This window comes from Schistocerca cancellata, chromosome 4 (assembly GCF_023864275.1).
Source record: "Schistocerca cancellata isolate TAMUIC-IGC-003103 chromosome 4, iqSchCanc2.1, whole genome shotgun sequence".
NCBI classification, from domain to species: Eukaryota; Metazoa; Arthropoda; class Insecta; order Orthoptera; family Acrididae; genus Schistocerca; species Schistocerca cancellata.
Window position 1 is genome coordinate 692,040,238 of NC_064629.1, and position 22,112 is coordinate 692,062,349.

Below are 22,112 nucleotides of genomic sequence, written 5' to 3' on the forward strand. Positions count from 1 at the left end.
TTATGTCAGTGACAGACAATGCGGAACATTCCCAATAACACCCCATGTGTTCCCAAAGGGAGGGGAAAAAGAATAGCAAGCGGATAGACATGCAGCACGGAAGGGAAGAGATGCTGCGAAAGCTGGGGCCCCATGGTAGCCAAACACGAACCCGCCAAAGAGTGGCGAGCCTCCTGGTGGAGTCCTGGTAAGTGGTTGCAGTACCACTCCATAGAGGGTTATGGGCATTAAAATTCACTAGAAGAAAGGAGGGGACTGAGCTGTCTAAAGAGGGCAAGAATAGCAAGAACCATAGGAGGCTGGTCCAGGGGGGGGGGGGGGGGGGGGGGGGGAGTAAATATTGCATATCGTTACCACAGTCTAAATGGAACTGAACGGACATCGCTTCCAGCACACTATGAAGAAGAATGCAGAAACTAACCATTTTCGTGTGGACCAATGTACAGACACCACCGGAGGGACGCAAAGGGCCAACTCAGTTCTGGCAGAAGGCTTGGAAACCACGAAGAGTCAGCAAATGAGTATCCACAAAATGATATTCATGCAGTACAACACACGCTACAGAGTAAGGAGGAAGAAGAGATTCCAATTCCTGAAGGTGATAATAATAAGTATTACTGTTCCATTGTAGGAGAGTAGTAAAAGAGGCAGGATGGCTGTTGAATGGGCCAGAATTAGTCATTGTTCCCATTCAGTGTCCATCTCTGGTAAGGACAGAGTGCAGAGTGATATCCTTGAATGTAAGATTAGATCCTGATTGAGAGGGAGGAGGCGACACTCCATGGGGTATTGAGGGCAGGCGTGTGGGGGCAGGGAGTCATGCCCCTACACTTACACTCCTGCTCCTCCTCCTCCTCCTCCTCCTCCAGGGCAAGAGAAGTTGATAAGTTGCAGCGATATCACGATCTGAAAGAGGATGAGTGGTCTTGAGACCCACAGTGCATGGGTCCTGTGTCTGAACTTACAGATTTCTTGCACTGGAGGCACTGGGGAGGGCGGTTCCTAGAGGCAGCCCCATCCCTGGCTAGTGCCAGAGGAGACGATTGCTTCTCTAACCACGGAGAAGGAATGGTTCCATGAGGGAAGGGAATGGGAACTGCCAGGAAGGAGGAATGCGAAGGAGGGTAGGACAGAAAAAAAGGAGGGAGGAGGAGAAGAAGAAGAAGAAAAAAAGGACTGACGAGAAGCAAAGATAGACATTAAAAATAAAGATGGTCACATTTCTGTTGGGCCTCAGAGTAGGATAGACTGTCAAAGAGTTTTGAACTTCTTAATCTTCCATTTCTTTTTCTATATTGGGCAATCTGGTGAGCGAGGAGAATGTGGGCAGGAACAGTTCATGCACTTTGGCAGTGGGGTGCAAGAACTCCCCATACAGAGATGGTGGCCCCCATTGCCGTAAATAAGATTCGCCTCACATCGTTAAGACATGAGATCAAAATGGAGACACCATGAACAGCACATGGTAGATGGCATATAAGGCTTCATGTCACAGCAGTAAACCATAATTGACTTTTTCTGGAATGGTATCACTCTAAAAGCCAGGATGAAAGTGCTGATTATCAACAGAATTGCCCTTAGGACCTATTTGGACTCGCTGATGAAATGAATGCTATGCCATGCCATGTCAGGTTAGTCCTCTAAGTTCCTTGTCAGATTGAGGGAGGAGGTCCCTGTGGATGGTAATGCCCTAGGTCATGTGTAAGGACTATTGAGGAGTGATTCTCACCAGGATTTCTCCTAACCGCTCACAGGCACAAAGGAAATCTGACTGACTGGCAGAATTCATTTTATTCAGTAGGAAACCAAACTGCATCTTACCGTTTGAGTGAACTTCACCATATTATCTGTGATATGTTCTCCAAATAACAGCAGCTTGGTAGTGGTGAAAGTCTTCCTGTCAGTCCTGGAACAAACCAAGTGAAGGTAAAAGGGTTTTGCCTAAAGCCGGCAGGCCTGGCCCTCCTCCCCAGACCTAGGAAGCAAAATCAGGAACAGAGAGAGAACCGTTCCTGTACGAAGAGATGGCCTTGTATGAGCAGCCAGAAGCAGAGCATCTGCTTTGGTACCACCCACTTCAATCAGGGGCTGACCCTAAGGGCACCACCCAGCTGCAACAAGGGTCGTTGCTGTGAGAGTTCTGATGCCCCAAAAAGACAAGCAAACCATTCCTAGGCATACACGAGGCAGTGACAGCTCAAGTATCAGAAGTGCGATCCCTGTGTTGTCATGGGGCTCTGCCAAATGAGTCCATAACAACAACACCATACAGACTGGTTACACGTGCTGGTGACCTGCTGAAGAGAAGTGGGGAGGAGGGGGGGGGGCAGCTACAGCGGGGAAGGAAGGGGGAAGGACTGGGGGAGAGGAATCCACACTGGAGGTGTTAGGGAGGAAATTCGTTCCCAGATGGCACACTACAGAAACAATTTCGGAAAGGAGGTCAAATCCCAAGGGGAACCAGAAAGAAACACAAGACAAGAGCAAAAAGAAATAGTGGAACCAAGGGAATAACTGGGTCATCATCATGAAGGGAAAGAGACTGAGATGGGGGAGGGGGGGGGGGGAGGAGCTAGGGTGGGAAGGAGTGGATATGGGGAAGAGAAATCAGCCTGGGAGAGAAGAAAGGCTGCAATGGCTTGGGGCTCCATGCGTGCCATACTTATTACCCACGAAAGATCTGCGAGTCCCCTGGGGTAGGGGTCATCGTAGACCACAGAGCATGTCAGCTGTTCGACATCATATCCTGTCATGTGTTCCTAACCCACCACCGAAACCAGCTCCAGCAATGACTGTACTCTTAGTCAGTACTCCTGCCCCCATTGCCACCTCTGATCCAGGGACCTAGCACCCTAGTAACAACCTACCATGCCACTAGCCATAACCCTGTGCTGCCATTTCACTGGTACAACCTGCAACCCCACTACCCCGATCGTAGGTGAGCAACTCAGTAGGCCAGTGTGTGACAGTTCATGAATGCTAAGCCACTCCAACTGCCCAAGCCTCTTCTAGTCCAGCTGCATCAGAGCAGCACTGCCTCTGATGTGCTGCCAACTCCAACATCCCCTAAGTGCTCAGTTAGACCATTTGAGTTGGCCAGTCCAGATGAGATCGGGCCACTATCACTTGGTGGGGATCTCAGACACACCTTCCACTCTTCCATGCCTGCAATGGCAAAACCTGGCCATTGCCGGCTCCATTTGGCAATTTCAGAGAGAAGGGATTTAGTATCACTACCTAAAGTGGGTTTCGATAACAATTCATAGGCGCTACACGTCCCTACAACTGCTTCTGCTGTTGGCTACAAGGGGCTGAAATAATGAGTCACGTGGGCTGCATCTCTTGCACAAAGCTAGGGCAGCTAGCGGCCAGTATTCTATTGTGCTGTGTTGTATGAGGTACTCCGTCTTAGTGTACTGAAGCAACAACAACCACCCTGCTCAGTTTATGAAATGTCTTGGTTTCACTATTGGTATACATTCAGTGTGCAGCTTACAAAAATTATTACTTTGCATACAGTTTACACTTTCACATCAGACAGGAATAGAACAGTGGCCCTCGTCATGACCTTAGAAAAACAGAATACAAGCAGTTACAAGGGCAACTAGATTTGACAAATGATAATTTAAAAGCATTTTCTCCATCCATTCCTCCACCTGTCTGCCTCTGTAGCTGAGTGGTCAGTGTAGATGCCTGCAATGTGGTGACCCAGGTTCGAGTTCCAAAGCTACCAAGGGTGCAATCAGCCTCCAACTCAGGAGCTACTCAACAGAGGTAGCGGCTCTCAGGTGTAAACGTCAACAGCAGGTTGGAGAGTGGTGTGCTGAAACTGTGCCCCCTCCGTACTCCATCTACGTGACGCCACATTGCAGATGATTACAAGGCAGGTGGTCAACATCAAATTGTCTTCAGGGCCTGATTGCAGAGTTTCTTTTCCATTTTTCATTAGTTCACTCACTTGTCAGTTGCAGCTATCAGATTTTTTTTTTGTGACAAGGCTGGACGAGCATTAAAACTGGTGGACTTGTCAACAACAAAGACTGAACTACTTCTTCTTCTTCTTCTCCTCCTCTTCCTTAGCATTTGTCCCGCATGCTTGCAGGGTCCCATTTTGGTTGGCTGTTACAGTTTTATGTGATCATGTGCCTGATCAGGGTGTAGGCATGAGGTCTTCATGCAGGGTGTCAAGCCTTCGCTGTCACTGTCATCCTACTGCCATTTATCATTTACTTTCAAATTAAAACTCACCTTTGCCATTCCTGTTGTGTCCGTTCTAAGAACATGCCCATACCATTGTTGATGGCTTTCCCCTCATCTTGTCTACTATTGATGGTACTCCGTATAGCTTATGACTGTCATCATTTGTGACACAATCGTGCAGTGTTAATACAGATGTCCACCTGAGCATCTTCATTTCCATGACAGCAAGTCGTCCTTCCACTTCTTTTTTTTAAAGGCCAGCATTCAGTAGCATAAAGTGCAACTGAATGGATTACAAATCAGTATACTTTTGACTTGAGGCAGTTTGGAATCTTCCGGTCACAAAGTACACCAGTCACAGAATGCTATTTGAGCCATGTGCTACTTAGGCAGTTAGAACAGCACCTCCTCAGTATTTAAAATGGAAGGAGCAACACGGATGGCAACAGGGTGAGGGGGCAGGGGCGGGAGAAATACCTTATGGAGATGTGCAGATGTCTTTGGAAACTGCATTTCTAGAGCTTTCTGAGGATGTTTTTTTTTTTTCTTTTAATTCAAAGAAAGTACTTACTAAGTGACATTTGCAAAGGTCTGTTGTACTGCCAGCTCCTGCAGGGTCAGGTTGTACATGGTAGTGTGTTATTTCCTGATCCCCCGCTGAAAGTGACATAGGTGTTGTCTGAATTCTAAATTCCAAACAAAGTGGTAGTTGACTGTTCCCTTCAATATCTTACCTACATATCTGGTGAAGGCAACACTGAGTTAAGTGCTCTGGCATGCAGTCCTCTTTGGGTTTCAGCAGACATTGCATTAGCATATCTGAATGCATCAGGAAACTGTCCTGTTATCCAGATGATGATGATGATGATGATGATCTGAGTAGCTTGTTTTCAGAGGTTTCTCTGCATCACAAGGGAATCAAGATTGTGAAGTTAATGACATGCAAGCTGTCTTCCACACCCACTAAGCTTTAAGTACAAGGGCTTTAGAGCCTATTCGGGGCAGCAAGAAAACTTAGTATTGTTATTTCCACAAGACTGTTCATTTCTCCATAAAAATTGATTCTCATAAAATGAAATTAATGATATCTGAGCAATTTGTTGGACCTTCTGTAAACTTACTCTCATCATCAGTCCACACATGCTGAAGATCATTCCCAGTATATTCATATAATCAGGGGTCAGGTCTTCCCCCTGGCCATTTTGAGAGTTCTGTACTGGAGGTTTGTACCTGTAAACAGAAAAATATTTGATACAGTATCTATTGAAATTATGAATTAAAATTATTGCCAACTGATAACTCCTGTTACTGTAACTGACTCATTCATTCAATTAGATGGGGTAGAAAAATGTGTGTGGTTCTCAAGCAAAGAAAGTTACATTATTTGTACTAAATCTCATCATATCATTAGGTCTATAAAAATATTGAGCACCATAATTTTAAAGAGGCACTTCAACCACAAATGTCACTGAACATAAATTATTTTTAAAACTCACACATGCAATACACACAACTCAAAGTAACACACACAAGTGCAAATGATTTCTCAAACCACATGACATAACATTATAGTACACTTGGTGTTAAGTGTACTCTGCAATCATGAGGTTCAGTGTGACGTGTGATTTTGCAAATGCAGACAATGAAAACTAGACACACAGCAGTTTTTCTGCAACCCATTTTACATGCTGCTGTAAGAACTTCTGAGTGCTTTCCACCAAGAACAGATGGACAAAAGGAGGCCTTCCAAACTAGAGTATGATAATGCTGATGCTGTCTTTCATAGTAAATAAGTCATTGAAATCCAGGAGTATGTACACAAGAAATCTAGTGGAATTAAAATATTTCTAACAGTAAGACATCCTGGCTAGTATTAGTTGTTTATGGATGACTGAATGTTGCAATATTTTTGTCAATCCCAAGTTTTTTTCCTAAGTTTATCCATTGTGTCTTGACAGTGGTAACAAATCACTGTGTGGTATCAGAAAGCTAGATCCAGACTGGTAGTGGAAGTAACTCCAGCAAAAGCTTCCACCGTTGTCTGGGTTATGTCTGTGCATTGCTCTATCAACTCCAGTTTCACATTACAGCTGCAACTTGACATATCCCATCTCTTCAAGAAATCCTCCTAATAGTCTTCCATACAATCATACTTTTAGTGGGTCAATTTATGACGTTCAGGAAAAGCTGGCATAGTCTACTTGCTCTCCCTAACAATTCAGTGACGTTTCACCCTTATCACTCCAAGACTTTTAGGTTATCTGCAGCTGACTGACCTTCTCACAATGTCTAATGACTACTGAGGTCACTGATAAGGAGTACCTGGCAGTAGGTGGCAGCACATTGCACCTAATTTGAAAACATGTATTTTTGGGGGTGTCCAGATACTTTTGATCACAGTGTACTTATTACTGAAATTAGGCTTTCAATGGGGGGCAAAGAGACAGAGACCGACAGGAGGAGACCGGGGGGCGGGAGGAGAGTCTCTTTGTCTACAATTTCATTTGGGGGCAGGTGGAGGAAATATAATGTTAATCCAAGATGCACATGCACTTTTACAGTGACCGCTTGTAAGCTAGTACTAAAGGGGATAAATGAGAAGGACTATGTATTGCTTACAGTAACTGCCACTCCCCCTTTACCATTCTCCCAAATAATTTTGTCCTTTTCATGACTGCTATAACCATGTAGCACAGAGGAGTCAAAGTTTAAAGTGTGGCTTATTGTAGACTTTTTTGCTGTACCTTTTCACTCGTTGCTCTTGGTCCCTACCTTCGATTTTAAGCACACAAGTAACTTTGTTATACCAGAACCATTCATTTCCTTATTGTCTTCTGACTACCATGAGGGTTCATTATCCTGAACGAAATATTCTGCTGCCACTGCTGTCTCTTCTGCATGTGCTTGCTGACTCTAGCACAGGTTTGTAGCTACATTTTCAAGTTATTGTGCTTTCATCAGCTATATTTTCTGGGTGCCAACACTAGTCTTCCATACAGGTTGCTTCACTGCCGAGATGAATGGCTTCATGAATGTAGGCAGCTGGCTGGACCTAAATGTCTTGTTTGCCACAGAATATGAAATACATTGGGTAACCTTGGGTTCCTGTAATTTCTTCTCCTCTATAGATAACCAACATTCTCTGCTCCATACTTCTTTTTGGAAGCAATTCAGACATGTGGATTGAGCCATACATGGAATATTTCTATCATTTACAGCAAAAACACACCTGCTGCACAATGTCTTCCCTTGTATTGCATGGTGATGTTCCCAAAATTTTGGCATTTAAATTACCACATTGGCTTAGACATATGAGGTGTGATAAAAAAAGTAATGGGAATTTAATTTTGCAGCCTTTACACATCAAATTTTCAAAACTTCTCATCTTGTTGGTATACATGTTCCTGATGTATGTATGCATTTTCAGCTGTTTTGAATATTTAATTAATTGTTGACAGTTGGAACAGTTACACGAGTTTTTGAGAGCTTGGTGAATTTTCAGATCTACTTTAGGAAAAGATGGATCAAAAAGCAACTTGGATTCTGCAAACAGAGATGCTGTGAAACTCAGCTCGCTCTGTTCCTTCACGAGATTCACAGCTCAGCGGAAAACAGTGCTCAGGTTGATCCTGTGTTCCTTGCCATCACAGCAAGGCATTGCCGTCTAATGGAGATACGAGCTTACGGAGTATCAGAGCAGACTTGCAGATAGAACTCAACACGCCACTCACAACTGAACTAAATTGAGAGATGTAAAGGTAATATTCGGAGTACCACAGGGAAGTGTGATAGGACCGTTGCTGTCGACAATATACATAAATGATCTAGTAGAGAATGTTTGATGCTCTTTAAGGCTATTCACAGATGAATTTTTTTTAGGGGGCAAAACTGCTATGTTCATAAGCGTCCATTCTGTGGCTCCAGTGAAGGGTAAAAAACTGAAATTTAAATCAGCAGCAATGGGAGCAAAACTAAAGGAGGTGGGAAACTACAAATGGAAGGAAATCTTAGGAAACACTCTTATTAAGGGGGGGGGGGGGGGGGTTGTTTTGCCTGAGAAGAGCTTCAAATGACCAATGTCGTCTCACTGACACAAACTCATGGACGTGACTGGCTGAGCGCGTGTCATCTACTAAAAGGGAGAATATGTCAGGTGACAGCTGTAAATGGGCACGTAACGGATTAAAATAGGGGCACTGAAGCAAAAGGTGTCTTACCATCCATGGTTGAGAGCAGAGGGGACAAAGCGGGGGAGGATCACCACTTGAAAGATTTTGATGGCTAAAAAGACAGTGGCCCTATCCAGAATCTAGTTAAAATTACCTCTTCCCAACGACAAAATCGGGAGAAAGAGGTCCCAGCACAGGAAAGAGGTTTCACATCCAGCAATTTATTATTGGGAAGTGTAGACCAATGTGTGTGCCATAAAAGAGCAACACAACGACACAAAACACCCTGTAGATCGGCAAAGGGAACCATGCAAACAGCGGGCCAAGGAAGAAAGACTGCAGCTGTGGTCGCTATATTGGCTGCCTCATTTCCACACATACCAATGCACCCTAGGATCCAGAGGAATGACACAGAGATGCCCCCCAACTGGAGCAAGTGGAGGCAGTCCTGAATCTGGTGGACCAGAGTGTGGGCAGGATAAAGAGCTTGGAGACTGAGAAAATCCGAGCATATAACATGCTGGATCCGCTTATGGCTACGGATGTATTGGACAGCCTGCAGAACAGCGTAAAGCTCCGTAGTAAAAACCGAATACTGGTCGGGAAGCTGAAATCTATTAGGGGTGTCGCCAACAATACAGGCACTCCCAACACCATATGTTGTGTTTCAGCCGTCAGTGTAAATAAATGTGGCATCCTCCATTTGTGTGCATAGAGCAGCAAATGCTCGATGATAAACGAGATGAGGGGTACCATCCTTGGGAAGATGACAAAGGTCATGGAGCAGGCAGGTCCAGGGGTGAAGCCAAGGTGGTGCCGTACCCCCAATTGTCAAGAAAGTTTTATGATAGCCAAAGGAAAGAGAACATAGCAGTTGACAGAAGCAGACTCCCAGTGGTAGCAGAGAGGAAAAGCGCCCCACATACCATACATCTGAGAAGGCGTCGAAAAAAAGGGCATGGGCCAGATGAGCAGGCATGGAAGACAGATGACTAGCCTAATGACTCAGAATGACAGCTCGCCGATTGGACAGCGGAGGTTCAGCAGTCTCAGCATAAAGGCTTTCCACGGGGCTGGTGTAGAAAGCTCCAGACGCTAAACGCAATCCACGGTGGACAGCCATGCAGAGGAGTAAACTATGCTATTATAGTCCAATTTTGAGCGGACTAAGGCACAAAATAGGTGGAGAAGGACCATTCTGTCTGCTCACCAGCAGGTACCATTCAGAACACGGAGGGTGTTAGCAGATCGCAGACAGTGAGCCGAAAGATATGAAACATGGGAGGGCCAGCACAGTTTTCTGTCAAACTTAAGTCCCAAGAATTTAGCAATGTCCGCAAACAGAAGGTCAACAGCGCCTAGATGTAGGGAAGGTGGAGGAAACTCCGTAGCAAAAAATTTACACAGACGGTCTTTCTGGGAGAAAAGCGGAAGCTGGTTTCTATGCTCCAAGAGTGGAGGTGATCGAGACATCCTTGAAGATGTCGTTCAAGAAGGCTGGTCTGTTGAGAGCTGTAGACGATTGCAAAATCGCCGACAAAGAGGGAGCCTGAGACATCGGGAAGGAGACAATCCATAATTGGATTTATGGCAATGGCAAACAGTACAACACTTAGCATCGAGGAGATGTTTGCCCTTTCCAGATTTCGGAACAGGAACAACGATAGCTTCCCGCCATCTTCTGGGAAAGGTAGTGTTGGTCCAAATCAGATTATAAAAGCAAAGGAGGTAACACAGACTATGGTATGATAAATGCAGCAACATTTGGACATGAACGCCATCTGGTCCTGGGGCGGAAGAGCGAGAAGAAGAGAGTGCGTGTTGGTGTTCCCACATAAAGAAAACAGTATTATAGCTTTCGCTCTTTTGAGAGGAGAAAGCAAGAGGTCAGACTTCCACTGCACATTTCTTCAGGAAAAAGGCTGGCAGGTACTTTGAAGAGCTCGAAATCCCAGCAAAGTGTTGACCCAATGAGAGATAAATTGTGACTGGGTCCACTAAGGTATCATGCACGACAGTGAGCCCAGAGATCGGGGAGAAACTAGATGTGCCACATAAATGTTTAATTCAACTCCAAACTATTAAAGTAAGTAGTGAAGGTGTTAAAGGAGCTAGTAAAGAAGTCCCAGCTTGCCTTCTTGCTATCGCGGATGACGCAATGGCATTGCACACACAACTGCTTATAGCGGATACAGTTGGCCAAAGTAGGATGGTGGCGGAAAACGCGAAGAGCACATCTCCGCTCGCATATTGTGTCACGGCACACCTCGTTCCACCAAGGAACTGGGGGGTGCCGGGGCAAATCAGAGGTGTGAGGTATTGAACATTCCGCTGCTGTAAGAATAACTTCTGTAGCATGAGTGACCTGATCGTCGATGCTAGGAAAGTGATAGTCATCAAATGTCACTAGAGAGGAGACAAGTGTCCAATCAGCTTGGGCAAACTTCCAGTGTCTCGAGCGCATAGGTGGCAATTGCTGTAATCGCAGGAGACACGGAAAATGGTCACTCTAGAGTGTATCAGAAAGAGCGAACCACTCAAAGCGCCACGCTAGCTAACAGTACCGACTGAAAGGTCCAAATGAGAGAAATTTGTCTTGGAGGCAGACAAAAATGTAGGTTCCCTGGTGTTGAGGCAAACAAGATCCACTTAGTGGAAGAAGTCAATCAATAGAGAGCCTTGCGGACAAGGATGCGGAGATCCCCAAAGCAGGTGGTGGGCATTGAAGTCCCCAACCAGCAAATAGGGGGGCAGGAGCTGACCAAGGAGATAAAGGAGATCAGCTCTTGCCATCGGCGTGGACGATGGAATGTATACGGTACAAAGAGAGGTGTATCCAGAAAGGGAAAGACTGACAGTGACATCTTGGAAGGAACTGTTTAAGGGTACTGGGTAATAATGGACAGTATCATTGAGAAGAATCATAAGTTCCCCGTGTGTCAGAGTGCCATCAACAGAGGGGAGATCAAACCGGACTGACTGGAAATGAGGGAAAACAAAGCGATCGTGGGGACGCAGCTTTGTTTCCTGAAGACAGAAGATGACCGGGGAGTAGGATTGTAAGAGGATCAACAATTCATTCCGATTGGCTCGAATGCCGCGGATATTCCAATGGATAATTGGCATAGGGTGGACAGAAAAAGGAAGAATTTTACCACGGTTGCTGTCAACTCAACGACTGCTGAGAGGCAATGGCCGACAGCATGGAACAGCATTCAGCCAAAGGCAGAAGATCCTGATCCATAGGTTGTTCGGGGGCAGCTCCTGCCACCAGCGACCGGCCAGTTGATCGGCCGCCAACGGTGTGCCTTGGCGACATGGAAGACAGCCGCATCTGTAGATGAGACACTCCAAGGCAGAGGAGAGGAACTTTGTTTCTTATGAGCCTTCTTGGAAACAGGACATTGAGATGAGGGAGGAATCAAGGGTTGTGAAGTTGGGGTATGTAAAAAATCTTTGTGAGCAGGCTCTTTTTTTGGAAGTCTGGGCATCCAATTTTGGGGCTCGTGATTTAACAGCAGCTGATGAAGGGTGAGCTGTAGAGTGAGCAGGTGTAAGTGGGGAGGTTGAATGGGCGATAGTTGTGCTGACCAAGCTAACAACCGTGGCACTAAAGGCGAGATTGCAAGTCTGCATCGCTGCCTACTTGGTAGGCCAAGGAGATGTAACAACAGTGCTTTATTTACCTGCTGGGGGCACAGTGGGCTTTCAACTTGTGCACAACTTATGAGCAGCAAATGTAGACACCTTTTCCATCTTTGAAAATGGGGCAATCTCTAGAGGATGCAGCATGGTCGCCCATACAATTGGTGCACTGAGGGGGTGGAGGTGGACAAGCACCCTCGTGGACATCCCTGCCACATGTAACACACTTGGCTGAATTAGAACACGACTGGCTGGTATGATTAAACTGCTGACACCGATAGTAATGCTTAGGGTTGGGGATGTAAGGGCGAACTGAAATTATCTCATAGCCCGCTTTAATGTTTGATAGAAGTTTAACTCTGTCAAATGTCAAGAAGAGCGTACGGTTTGGTACCAAGTCCTTGTCAACCCTTTTCATGACTATGTACAGCCATTACGCCCTGGTCAGAGAGGAAGTTTTGAATTTCCTCATTGGACAATCTGTCGAGCGAGCATGTATAAACCACCCTGCATGATGATGGGAAAAGAGCAAGTCACAGAAATGTCAGGATGAAAGAGAACAAGTTGCCTTGAGGCCCACAGACCACTGTTGCCTCATCGAGCTCTACATAACAGGTTACTTGTCCTGGAGATGGTGGGTGCCAGGGAAGATACTCTCATCTCTGGAACTGCCAGGAAGGAGGAACGTGAAGTGGGACAGGGTGGAGGTCAGGAGGAGGGAGGAGGAAAGGACGCAACACAAGCAGCGGCATATGTTAGAGATACTGGGTGGAGATGGTTAAATTTCTGTCGAGCCTCAGAGTAGGATGGTGTTGAGAGATTTGAATTCCTGAATCTTCCTTTCCTTTCTTTTTATAGATTGGGCAGTCCAGTGAGTGAGGAGAATTTGGGCCATAACAGTTGGTGCATTTTGACTCTCCACATAGAGAGGGTGGGTGCAGTTTTCACAATTAAGATTTTTTTCACATCATGAAGATATGTGACCAAAACAGAGACACAAGGAACAGAACACGGAATATGGGATATAGGGTGCACGTCACAATCGTAAACCGTAACTCAAGACCTTTTTCCTGGTGAGTATTCCCCTCAAAGGCCAGGACGAAAGTGCCAGTATCAATTCAGTAGTCCGTATGAGCTATCTGGACTCATCGGACAAAATGAATGCTGCACCATGCCAGATTAGTCCTGATTTCCTGTAAGACTAAAAGAAGGGGTACCTGGGGAAGATAATGCCATGGATCATATTTGAGGACTAGTGAAGAGTGATACTCATCTGGATGCCTCCCAAGTGCTTACAATCACAAAGGGAAGCCGACTGACTGGCAGCAGAGGTTTCAATCAGTAGGGAACCAGATCGCACCTTACTGAGTCAACTTCACCAAACTTCAATATGATCTACGTAAAGAGCAGTTTGGTAGCAGCAGAAGTCTCCCCGCCTGTCCTGGAACAAACCAAGTAATGGGGAAAGGATTTCGCCCCAAGCCAGTGGCCCTGGCCCTCACATGGAGTGGCGTGGGAGGGGAAGGCTGACGAATCAAAGATAGGAGCAGAGAAGAGCTCTTCCTGTCCGAAGAGAAAGATGGCTGTTGATGAGCAGCGAGAAGCACGGAGCTTAGAATGCTTCATGTGCAGAACATCCACCCTGGCACCACACACTCTGATCAGGGACTCTCCTCATGGGCACCACCTGCATCCAGCCACAGCAAGTGCCATCTGGCCCACTGGTTGTTGCCGGGAGTTCCAATTCCCCAAAAAGTGAGCAATCACTACTAGGCTTACATGAGATGGTGACAGCTAAAGTACCAGACTTGTGATCCCTGTCTTGCCAGGGGCTCAGCCAGATGGGTACATAACAGCGAAACCACACAGACTGGCTACATGTGCTGGTGACCTGGGGAGGGGGGGGGGGGACGGTGAGGAGCTAAAGTGGGGAAGGAAGCGGGGAAGAGGAGGATTATTGGATTGTGGGACGTTCAACTTCGTGGTTATCAGTGCCTGTACAAATTCCCAACCTTTTCTCAGTCCAATCTTTCACTTGCATAAATGATGAGGACAACACAAACACCCAGTCATCTTGAGGCAGGTGAAAATCCCTGACCCCGCCGGGAATTGAAACTGGGATCCCGTGCTCGGGAAGTGAGAACGCGACTGCGAGACCATGAGCTGTGGACGGAAGGAGAGGAATCCACATTGGAGATGCTAAGGAGGAAGTTCTTTACCACATGGTTCACACTATGGAAACAATTTAGAATGGGAGGTCAAATTACAAGTGGCACCAGAAAAAGCCAGAGGGAAAAAAAGGAGAGTGGAAACATGAGACACAAGACCAAAAGGGAATAGATGAACTTAGGGAATGGCCGGGTCATCAAAGGGAAACACTGAGGGTGAAAGAAGGGGATCAGGTCAGGAGGAGGAGGAGGAGGAGGAGGAGGAGGAGGAGGAGGAGGAGGAGCTAGGATGGGGAGTAGTGGATATGGGGAACAGAATGCAGCCTGAGAGAGAAGGGGCTGCAATAGCTTGGGGCACCACCAAGAAATGAACTACTATCTGCAAGGCTCCACAACCACAATGCGGGGATAGATCGTTACACAAAAGCGAACTGTTGGTTAACCTGGTATGACCAATGTGGAGACAACGTAGGACTGGATTTCTTCTGGGAGAAGCAAAGTAAAGAGTGCCATGCTGCAGTAGTCTCCTCGGTTGTGAGGAGTTTATTACATGGGACAGTAGCCCACCAGATGTAGTTCCATTTATGAGTGAACGGGTATCTCATTTGCACCCACAAATCTGCACCTGGGGTCGACAAAATGAACTGGGAGTGAGTAAGTTCTCCAAGCCAAATGGTCAGCCAGTTCATTCCCAGGGATACCCATATGACTTGAGACCCAGAGAAAGACAACTGAGCAGGCCACGTGACTAAAGTCAGCAAGGTCACAAATTAGAGAGACCAAAGTGTGGCAAGAATAGCACTGGCCAATAGCCTGGAGACTGCTCATTGGGTTAGTACATATTAAAACATGGTCAAAGGAGGTCCATTTAATAAATTGGAGGGCTCTGCTAACACCTACCAGCTCTGCCATAAACACACTACACGTTCCTGATAGCAAATGGTGTTCCCTACCAGCACAAGATGTGAAAGTATATCTCCTGTGTTCCTTAGCTTTAGAGCATAAAGGTCTTAGGGGCAACAGACTTTAGGACCTGGGATAAGACTGGTCCAAGGGGGAGGGCATGAGAAAACATGGGGAGCACTCAAGGGAGGGGGGCGGGAGGGGGTGTGTGGGCTGGAGATCTTGGAAGAGGGAAACAAGGCACCATCCAAGTGGTAGTCTCACCCAAAGGTAAGTATCAGGATGACAACACCACTCGGATGTAAAGAGAATGGAATACATAGGATGATCGATGATGATGATGATGGTTTGTGGGGCACTCAACATCGAGGTCATCAGCACCCGTACAAGTTCCCAATCTTTCCAGTTCCAAGTCACCACTTCCCAAATGATGATGAGATTTTGAGGACAACACAAACACCGAGTCCCCGGGCAGAGAAAATCCCCGACCCAGCCAGGAATCGAACCCAGGACCCCCTGATCCAGAGGTAGCAACATTAGCCACTATACCACAAGCTGTGGATGGATGAGCAATGAACTGTCAAATGGCAACTGCATACGAGACCAAGAGCTGGTACTGTCTAATCTGAAGGGGAAGATTCCTGCTCCGGCAAGGAGTATGTCTACGGGACTACTCCAAATGAAACCAGTGGCCAGATGCATACCACAATGGGGGGACTGTGTCTAATAGTTTTAAAGCTGAAGGAGTCTAAAACTCACCAACTTGGCAACAGTAAATCATTTGGGATATACAGATAAGAATAGCATGATCCACACACCAAGATGAGGGTGTTGAGCTTCTGCAAATAGCTAGACTCCAGGTGACAAATATGGGGCAGCTTCTTATAAGAAAAGAGCTTGAAGAAACAGGATTGTGCTACAACAGCCAGGTGCTGGGTAAGTAAGTAGAATTCCGTGTCAGTATGTTTCAGTGGTGCAAAGAAAATATTCCGCCATGTGTCTTTGACTATACATCAGTTTTCCATCATGATTAAGACATTGCCAAGCTGAGCCAACATTTCAAGAATACAAGTTAAGTTACAGGTGCCCGTAAGCCACATGGTGTAATATGCATTAGGAAATGTATAGTAAAAACAAGTACATGTTCTGCTTCTTTTGTGAGCAGAGGAGAGTCAGTGATCACTATGGTGAATGGATTGCTGTTAAGAGATATACATGGATTTGTTGCCTGTATTGTGACAGTCATTGGTGGATTGCATATGTCTTAGAAACTCATAAAGAAATAGAGAACTACAGGCCAACTACTTGCATCCACATGGACCATATCCATCATTTATGTTTCCTGCCAAACCAGACTTTCTTGTCATCAGAAAATGTGACATTCTCACAAGACTGGATCCAGTGACACCAAGTGGAAGGATGTCACTGCATCAGATCTGGTGAACATTAACAATTTAATTGGAGACTTATGAAATGAGATGTAACCACTTTCTATTGCCTTTTCATTGAAGCTACACTTTAAATCATTCATTGTACCACTGCAACAATATAAACCATATTTTTATACAACATTACTCATGAATTGTATTTTTTTAATAATTTGTGTTTCATATTCATGTGTTATCTTCTGCATTTAAATACTGTACTGACAATGACAAAAATTTTGGAGCATGATTCCTTTGGTATATCATCTTGATATTTACCATCTTTACTGTAGCGTGCTGAAGCAATACAATATTTAATTTAAAAAGAATTGTAGGTGGGGCATTTTGAGATATTCAAGGTCAAAGGTAAAGGTCAATGACCTTTATAGTGAAAATTCTTTGAATCCCACCGTGCTGCATATCGATGTAAAGCTCTACTCATTAGTTTTGTAATGATACAAGTTTCATTGCTGTATCTGGATGAGAACCAAAATTATTGTCATTTAAGTTGAGACAGACACATGTAAATTTAACACAATTTCCAAACTTTGCAGACCTGTGACTATCTTCACAACTGTCATACCTCTGCAAATTGGTAGTTTCTCAGCTCTTATCTGGATCACTGGATGTGACAAGTTTGGAAGAAATGAGCTGGTCGGATTGAAAATGCTACTTTTATATGCTGAACTGACATGATGATTTTTGGTTTGTGGGGCACTCAACTGCGCAGTCATCAGCGCCTGTACAAAGTCCCAGTTTTTACACAATCCAATCTAGCCACTGTCATGAATGATGATGATGGTGGTGCTAACAATGATGGTGCTGATAATGATGGTGGTGACAAGCACCCAGTCCCCATGCATAAAAAAATCCCCTACCCAGAACTGACATGAAATTACCCTAATGCAAAAATCGTTGACATGCAAAGCAGGGTGACCAGTGGCCCAACAGAGATGGTGATTTAGTTGAGGTGGCACTCGACATCATGGTGGTCAGCGCCCTGACAAAGTCAGTCTCATAGATGGGGATGAAGTCTGTCCCCACATGTGGAGCAGTTTATAATGTACTAAAATCTTCCACCCTTCCCTATCAGTTTAGGGATGAGGCCTGACAGTCCACAAAATTTCACCACTCTTAACACTGGTATCTGTATCTGTGAGGATGGTGGAAAGATCTCCAGCGAGACTAAGGGCTGCCCTAATATCAGTATACAGGACACATGTAGCCACAATATGCTGAGCTGAAAGTGACACGCCACAAACTTCACAGAATGGTGGATCCTAACGCCGGAGGAGGAAGCCCAATGCGCAGACTGGTAAGCAAAACCTCCTTCCAGCAGCGAGGCTGACACGAAGTCCGCCAAGCCTTTGTGGTCGATTTGAGTGACCGCAGTTCGTTGTCTGACACCTGCAACCATTCAGTCTCCCACTGACGCATGATGCATCTGTCAGAAAATGAGATAATGGTGTGCATTGATGGACAGCACCATCCCAACATGCTTCCTTGGCAGCTTTGTCAGTCACGTTGTTACCCTGTGTCCCAACATGGCCAGGTACCCAGCAAAAGATCACCTCCTTGCCACAGCGTTGGAGCTGCTGTAAGGAGTCATGGATGAGCTGAATCAGCGGGTCTACCGGATACATTTGGTGGAGTGCTTGCAGTGCACTAAGAGAGTTGGAACAGACAAGGAAACTGGTACGGTGATGTCTGTGAACCCTCTCCAGTGCCACCAGAATGCCACATAACTCCACATCATAATTTGTACATTGTTCTGGAAGATGCATTTTAAAACCCGTATCAGGGAAAACCACAGAACAACCGAGAACATTCCCCTGCTGGGTTCCATCTGTATAAATAACGATAAAACTATGGTACATACTTAAAATAGACGAAAACAAAGTTGTAAAACCACATCTGGAGTACAAATTTTCGTGTACTGTGTCAAGCTTAAAATCACTTTGGGCCTCTGAAGACACCAAGGCGGCAGTGCATTCCCTCCCTGGGTGTGTATTTTCATGCCTGAGAGATCCAGATCCTTGAGACAGTCCGCAGCAGTATACCAAATGGCTGGGTCGTTTGGGGCTGGTTACTGAACAGTCGTTTGAAGGTGGATTGGATCACTGAACTAAATGCCAATGACTGAGGTGAGGCCAAGGTTTTCAGCACCTGTCAAGCCAAAAGGATACGTCGCCGAATCCAGAGGGGTGGTTCACCAGTCTCTGCACATAGACTCTGAACTGGGCTGGTCCGAAAGGCTGCAGTCGATATCCGAATGCCCTCATGGTGGACAGCATCTAACATCCGGAAGTAGGAAGAACAGGCCAATCCGCAAACCACACTGCCATAGTCTAAGCGTGATCGAACAAATGCCCTATAAAACTGCAGGAGCCGGGACCTGTCAGTTCCCCATGTTTTTCCGCCAAAGCATTTCAAAATGTTCAACAACCGGAAGCCCTTTGTTCGTAGGTCTTTCAGGTGTGGGAGCCATGTTAATTTCTAGTCAAATAATAAACCCAAAAAGTGCACAGTGTCTTGAAAACTTAAAATATGGTTCTCCATTGTAAGCTCTGGTTGGTTAAAACTCCAACAAGCACAATTAAAATTGACACACAGTCTTCTCAGGTGAGAACCTAAAACCAGTTGTCTGGGCCCTGGTTTCCAGCCTCCTAATGGTCAGCTGTAGCTGACTCATCGTCTTCGTAAGATCAGAGGAAGAGTAGAACATAGCAAAGTCACACACAAACAAAGAGCATTTGACAGGGCTCCTGACTGAGGAGGAAATGCCATTGATAGCGATGGCAAACAATGTGACACTGCCCTGGGGCGCACCATTCTCCTGAACAAAGCAATCAGACATGGCATTGCCAATGTGGTAACTAAAACTCTGGTCCTTGAGAAAGGATTGGATCAGAAGCGGCAGGCGTCCACGTAGTTGCCATTCATGAAGCTGGCGAAGGATGTTGTACCTCAAAGTAGTGTGATATGCTTTTTTGAGGTCAAAAACACAAAAACTAAATGGTTTCAGCGTAAGGAGGACTCCTGTATCACCGCCTCCAGTAGAATTAAGTTTTCAAGAGTGGAACGGTAGCACATGAAACCACACTGGGAGTGGCTCAGGTGACCTCTGAACTCTAGCAGCCAGGCAAGGCGGTGGTTGACCAGGCATTCAAGAGTCTTACCCATACAACTAGTAAGGGCGACAATCCGATAACTGTTAGTGGCGTTACGGTCCTTGCCTGGTTTCCAGAATGGAATTAATATTGGCTCCTTCCAAGTCATGGGGTGCTCTCCATCAAACCAGATCTGATTGAAACAAGAGAGGAGCTGACCTTTTGCTTCAGGGCACAGATGACTAAGCATGGCATAATGGATCTCATCAGGTCCTGGAAAAGTGTATCTGGCTGCAGATAAAGCAGATTCCAGTTCCCACATGGAGAATGGAAGGTTGTAGACTTCCTCATTACGCGAGAAGAAATTGAGCTTCCTCATCTCTGCAGTCTGACGGAATACATGAACAGCAGGAGCTTGTCTGGATGACTTAATAGTAAAGAAGTGTTCAGCTGAAACGTGAGCCATGTCTTCTGGCGTGTCCAAGACCCCATCATTTGACAAGGCCATAAGGGGATGTCGACTACCCTTGCCTGAAATCCATCTTATTGATTTCCAAACATGTGCAGCGGAAGTGGACCGATTATTGGAAGTCATGAATTCCCTTCTGTAGCTGTGGAAAAGTGAGTCATCTGACCCCCATTCAGGAGGCAGATATTCTCACAACAGACGAGGGACGAGTTGCTCGATCATCCAACCCCTGGAGCAAGTAGTAGCCGAGCTCCACAGCACATTGTGGGCATTGAAGTCCCCCACCAGAAGGAATGGGCGTGGGAGTGCCAGGAAGAGGTCTGCCAGTGCGTCCGCATACAAAGTTTCATGGGGGGGCAGGTACAAAGAACACACTGTGATAGTAAAGGGTGAGAGAGCTTTCACAGCAACTGCTTGCATAGTCATGGTAAGAGGGACAGGAGAGGATTGGATCTGTCATCAAGAAAAATAGCCACTCCACCTTTAGCCCTGTCTCCAGTAGTATCGTCCTTCCTGTATATGTGGTAGATCCATAGCGCAGGTGTGTGTGTGTTTTTTTTTTTTTTTTTTTTTATATATATATAAGCTGTGTCTCTTGTAAGCACATGCAGATAGGTTTATCCTGGACCAGCAGCTGGAATTCTTCCAAATGTGAGCGATATCCATTCAAATTCCACTTTAACACAGAAGTCCCTATGGAAGACAACATTGGTTAGCGCTGGTGTCTCTTTTCTATCTCCCTCAGAGGCGGTGATTTACCCGGGAGGTCAGGGGGAACGTTAGCCCGTTCCGTGCTCTCTGGTTCCTCCAATTGGAAGTCCATATCCTCAAGAGCATAGTCATGAGGAAGTAAGAGAGCTTGTCAATCCAAAGGTTTACCTACCGCTTTCTTGGGCTTAGAACTACTATCCGAAGGACATTTTTCTTTACTGACAGGAGGCGGTTTTTTTTTTTTTTTTTTTTTTTTTTTGTTTGTGGTTTTAGGGCGCAAAACTTCTATGGTCATTAGCACCCAGTCCGAGACTTAAGACAGTAAAAAACCGAAATTGAAAACCAGCAGCAATGGGAACAAAGTCATAAAATTGGAGAAACTAAAAGTAGAAGGAATGCTTAAAAATCCACTACAGAAAGGGGGTGGTTGTCCCCAAAAAAAGCTTCAAATAACTGACGTAATTTCACTGTCACTAATAAACTGGAGAACGCGGTCGGCTGAGCGCGTGTCATCTGCTAAAATCGACGATAGATCAGGCGATAACTGTAGACGGGAGCGTAACGGATTAAAATAGGGGCATTCAATTAAAAGGTGTCTTACTGTCCACAGCTGAGAGCAGTGGGGACAGAGTGGGGGAGGATCACCGCTTAAAAGATGTCGATGGCTAAAAAGACAGTACCCTATCCGGAGTCTAGCTAAAATTACCTCCTCCCGACGACGCGTTCGGGAGGAAGAGGTCCAAGCGCAAGGAAGGGCTTTCACTTCCCGCAATTTATTACGGGGAAGTGTTGACCAATGCGCATGCCATAAATGAGCAACTTTGCGACATAAACCGCTCCGTAGATCGGTGAAGGGAAGCGACTGAATAGCTGGCCGAGGAAGAGAGACTGCAGCCTTGGCCGCTATATCGGCCGCCTCATTCCCACAGATACCAGCGTGTCCCGGGAGCCAGAGGAACGCCACCGAGACGCCCCCCAGGTGGAGCAAGCGCAGACAGTCCTGAATCCGGTGGACCAGAGGGTGCACAGGGTAAGGAGCTTGGAGACTGAGGAGAGAGCTGAGAGAATCTGAGCAGATAATGTACTGTATCCGCTGATGGCGGCGGATGTAGTGAACAGCCTGGAGAACAGCGTAAAGCTCCGCAGTATAAACCGAACACTGGTCGGGAAGGCGAAAGCGATTTGGAGTGTCGTCAACAATATAGGCACTCCCTACACCTAACGATGTTTTTGAGCCGTCGGTGTAAATAAATGTGGCGTCCGTCATTTGTGCACATAGAGCAGCAAATGCCCGACGATAAACAAGTGTAGGG

The 22,112-nt window shown here is 45.9% G+C and overlaps 1 protein-coding gene across 1 annotated transcript in view; it reads right to left on the minus strand.

Moving 5' to 3' along the window:
* Nucleotides 1–22,112, minus strand: part of LOC126183577 (PAT complex subunit Asterix) — a 76,906-nt gene that overhangs the window by 42,920 nt on the left and 11,874 nt on the right. The window contains exon 2 of the mRNA XM_049925674.1: nt 5,322–5,430. Coding sequence (XP_049781631.1) covers nt 5,322–5,430 — 109 coding nt within the window. The remainder of the gene's footprint in view (nt 1–5,321; nt 5,431–22,112) is intronic.